Source organism: Sciurus vulgaris, assembly GCF_902686455.1.
Source record: "Sciurus vulgaris genome assembly, chromosome: 1".
NCBI lineage: Eukaryota > Metazoa > Chordata > Mammalia > Rodentia > Sciuridae > Sciurus > Sciurus vulgaris.
Window position 1 is genome coordinate 114125741 of NC_136461.1, and position 4333 is coordinate 114130073.

General features: G+C 42.6%; 1 protein-coding gene across 1 annotated transcript; it reads left to right on the forward strand.

Moving 5' to 3' along the window:
* Positions 1 to 1785: 1785 nt before the first annotated feature.
* LOC306670803 (uncharacterized protein) lies at positions 1786 to 3487 on the forward strand. Its single transcript, XM_079155783.1, has 2 exons — positions 1786 to 1850; positions 2808 to 3487. The coding sequence occupies exon 2, from the start codon at positions 2831 to 2833 to the stop codon at positions 3188 to 3190; it is 360 nt and encodes a 119-aa protein (XP_079011909.1). The 5' UTR covers positions 1786 to 1850; positions 2808 to 2830; the 3' UTR covers positions 3191 to 3487.
* Positions 3488 to 4333: the final 846 nt, after the last annotated feature.

The window sequence follows — 4333 nt, forward strand, 5'->3', positions numbered from 1 at the left end:
CATGTTAGGGCACAACTCTAAATTAATTATTCTTCCCTACCGATAAATAAAACAGCAAACATACAGTGACAACAGTAAATCAAACTAAAACCTTCAGTGAATATCTGGTGAACATTCAATAAAGCCCAAGTGACTTACCCTAGCAATGGATTCCCCACAGACTGGATCCAGTCTTCTTTCGACATGACTCTGGACCTCATTCTCATCCTCCCCACTCCATCACACAGGGTCTGTGTTCCAATCAAGGCTGGACCCTCATGGCTCACCAAAGACCTCTGCACCCCTTGCCCCATGCATACTGTACCACGCCCACTCTTTCTCAATCCCACTATTTGCACAGATCTAGTCTTTTAAAGTCTATCTGACCAGACGTCTTTAACCATCTTTTCTCAATACCCTTCCTCACAATCTTTTGCCTAAGACTAATCTGTATGCTCCCTCTTGATATATAGAACCACTTATTGGCTTTCTTGTATGTATGGATCCTGCTTGAAATTCATTAATTTCTTGGTTTACAAGTTAGATGGTTTTTACTAATTTGGAAAATTACCATTATTTTGAAACATATTTCTTCACTCATTCTATTTTTTTCTTTCTTTCTGGGACTCGGTGTGTGTGTGTGTGTGGGTGTGTGTGTGTGTGTGGTGTGTGCGCGCATGCATGTTAGACTACATATTATTAATCTTCTGTTCATTTTTTTCAGTATTTTCCTCTCCATTTTATTTTGATAATTTCTTCGAGTTAAAGTACACTAATCAGTTCTCTTATAGTTTACAACCAGCTGAAACCATTCAGTAAATTTTCAATGTTATATTTTGAACATGTTTTTTCAGATATTGTGATTTTAATTTAAAACTTTTCCATTAGTTATTTTTAGCATGGGAAACTGGGGAAATAAACACAGAACATGTATATTACAATAATTCAAAATTTTCTAATTGAATGTGTTTATGTTTATATATGCCAGTAACATCATTTCATGCCACAGTTCAAAGCCATTCTGGTTACTGATCTCCTCTCATTCCTTCAGACTTTTCCTAGGAAATTTCAAGCTATTCTCATACTATAACTTAGGAACTCATGCCTCTCTTTAATCTTCTTTTCCTATACCCATTCTATATCTGCCTTTGCAAAGTCAAACTCACTGAGGTATGTAGAAGAAAAAAAAAAAAGAGATGACATTTAGTTTAACAAGATCCACCTAGTTTTCAACTGTGGCTTTAAAAATTCCCAAGGCACCCTAAAAATTTGCCTCTATCTATCCATTCATCCATCCATTCATTTCCAGAATGTCAATACATGCCATGTATTATCTTTATTATCATGGCTACTTCTTCTTAACAATTTAATTAATTTGTTAATCCTGCAAAACTCATTTTTATTATTATATCCATCTAAAAGATCAAGAAGATGAAATTCAAGAAGTTTAATACTTTGCTGACCTCTCTAGGGCCTCTTTTCTCAATCACTATGCTGTACACACACACACACACACACACACACTCTCACACCACAACTCAAAGTTGTGGATTTTCACACCAAGCCATCAAGAACCAAAAGTCTAGATGGAAAAGTAGAGGACTCCTAGAGTGGTGCCATCTATTTCTGCCCATCCAAGTCTGCTTAAGCACTTTCTGAGTTGGGAGCATCTGACCTGAGCCCCACGTATGGAGCACCAGTCATTACCTGTCACAAGACAGTGTGGGTGTCAGGAAGCAGGTCCTCCCATGCCTAGGCCCTGTCTCACATCTGGGGTAAAGCCCAAGTCAGTATAAAAAGGCTCAAGGACAGAATATCTCTGTCCACTCACCTCCTAACGTGTCCACATACTCCGTGCTTCAGGTGACCTGGTAAGTGTCCATTGGGAACAGGAGCAGGGGCTTCTTCAAAGGGATCCTCAAAGCAGAACTGGAGGGGAGAGTAGACAGGGACCTGAGAAACCCAGAGTTGTAATTGGCAAGAAAGAGGGAGGGCGAGAAATCAGGGGCAAATGGGAAGATTTGAGGAGCTATATGCTATAGTTTAAGAGAAATAAAATTGTTCTGTTTCTGAGTATGTTTCTTTGACATTAGAGAATAAAAATGCTTGCCACTGGAGTATATGGGAGTGAATTGTACAGTGGGTATATGATTTTGGAAATAGAGCCTTATCCATTTGTAGCAAAAATGTAATGAAGATGTTGGTGTTTAGAAGAAAGGATCAGAGACCCCTGTGACTCTGGTTAGACTCAGTGAGAAGATTGTTTTAAAAGAAATTTGGACTGGGGGTCAGAGAACATGGAAACAAAATGATGATGTTCTGGTGAATAGCACTGGCCAGTGAAGTCACTTCTTTGATTTCAGTTATAGATGGTGCTGATTGGAACACATTGAAAGTTGTTTGCAGTTATAGTTGTCCATATTTCAGCAAAACCAAAATGTTTTGGAAATTCTTCCAAGAAGGAATGCTTTTTCTATTTTCTGAAAGAGTCTTTTATTTCTAAACTGGTCCCTATGTTGGACATTATCATAATTCTCGTTAATGTGATGGAGTGGATATCGGACTGGAGTAAATTTGTTTCCATGTCTTTCTTCCTACACTTTGGAGACTTTAATAATGGGTCACTTTCTTTGCATATTTGGAGATTATATTGCTTGACAACCTCCAAAATAGGTTTGCAATGAAACTCTGAAAGAAAGCATCTAGTAAACATACAAAGTAATAAAAAATCAAGTGATTTTCTTGTGCGTGATCAAAAGATTTGCAGAATAAGTGAACTGGGAAGGAAGTAAAAAACTGGGTCTGACTTGTGTTTGTCTCTCCCTCAGCTCCTGAACACACACCTGCCAAGATGTCCTGCCAGCAGAGCCAGCAGCAATGCCAGCCCCCTCCCAAGTGTACCCCCAAGTGCCCTCAGAAGTGCCCTGCCCCAAAGTGCCCCCCAAAGTGTCCCCCTAAGTGCCCTCCAGCCCCTTCTTGCTGCAGTGTCAGCTCTGGGGACTGCTGTGGCTCTAGCTCTGGGGGCTGCTGTGGCTCCAGCTCTGGGGGCTGCTGTGGCTCCAGCTCTGGGGGTGGTGGCTGCTGCCTGAGCCACCACAGGCCCCGCAGGTCCCACCGCCACAGACAGAGCTCTGGCTGCTGCAGCCAGCCCTCGGGGGGCTCCAGCTGCTGTGGAGGGGGCAGCAGCCAGCAATCTGGAGGCTGCTGCTGAAGTGGACCCTGGTCCTAGATGAGCAGAATTAGGAGCATGAAATGAACAGCTTCATCTTCTTTGAACCTGGGTGTATTGCTGAGAGAGTTTAGTAAAGACTTAAAACTCTGTGCTATAATATTCTGCTGACTTGGAATCCAGAAATTTGTGTCCTCTCACAAAATTCATCTCTGACCTCTGATCCCATCTCTGTAGCTGCTCTGGGGACCCCAAATTGTTCTTATGATATTCCTAGTTTTTATGCCATTCTTATGCAGTCCCCTATCTCAAGAAAACAATAAAACAATCTGCTCACTCTATTGTTCTAGAATACTTTTCTCTTATTGGAGAATGTGCAGAGAAAGATGAGTATGTCTGGTCTTAGCTCTGTCTTCCTTATTGCCTCGTCCCAGCAGCAGCAGTGTCTGGTTTGGAGCCTACCAGAGTCCTATGAACAAAACTCTTTCAATTCCTGGTCCTCATAAGATCTGAAAGCAACTGCTCAGTGCACTGGTCAGGACACAGAAAATCACGATGTTTACTTTAACAGGAAGAACTTTACACACTGTTAATTTGGCATTGGAAAATGGAGCAGGCCAATAAGAAACAAAGAGGGTTCTTGGAGGGAGTGACTTTGACTACTATCACCCAGATGGCAGGGAAAGGGAGCATGCTGGGATTATTTAAACTTAGAAACCTGGAGGAGGGATCTCACGAAGCTGAAGCTTGAGACTCTGAGGAGTGGACCCCTCTCTCTAATGCAGGAGTCCGTGAGCTTGGAAGAGGATTCCCCTGTGGCTGGGACCCAGGCTTCTGGGAAGGGGCTCCTGTTTGGTACTGGTTCTAGGGTCCCTAAGAAGACACAACAAAGGGGCCTCTATGAAAATGGTAACTAAGCAGTGTTGTTACTGGAATAAATGGTCTCTGCTAGGGTCAGGAGGTCAGGGTGGGGTGACATGGAGGCTGCTGTGGCTCCAGCTTTGGGGGTGAAACACCCCAGGTCCAAGGAAGATATAAGGAAGTGAACAGGAAGCAGACAAGAGGGAGTGTGCTTCTGCCTTCAGATAGCTTCTTTCTATGGGTGGACATTTGCAGTAACCAGCTGGCAACCCTGACATCATAAGGCAGGGTGTGGAAGGCAGGGTGTAAAGTTGAGCAGCACTA

What these genes read in the sequence shown, in the direction of transcription:
- LOC306670803 (XM_079155783.1), top strand. Translation starts at nt 2,831, where the DNA reads ATGTCCTGCCAGCAGAGCCAGCAGCAATGCCAGCCCCCTCCCAAGTGT.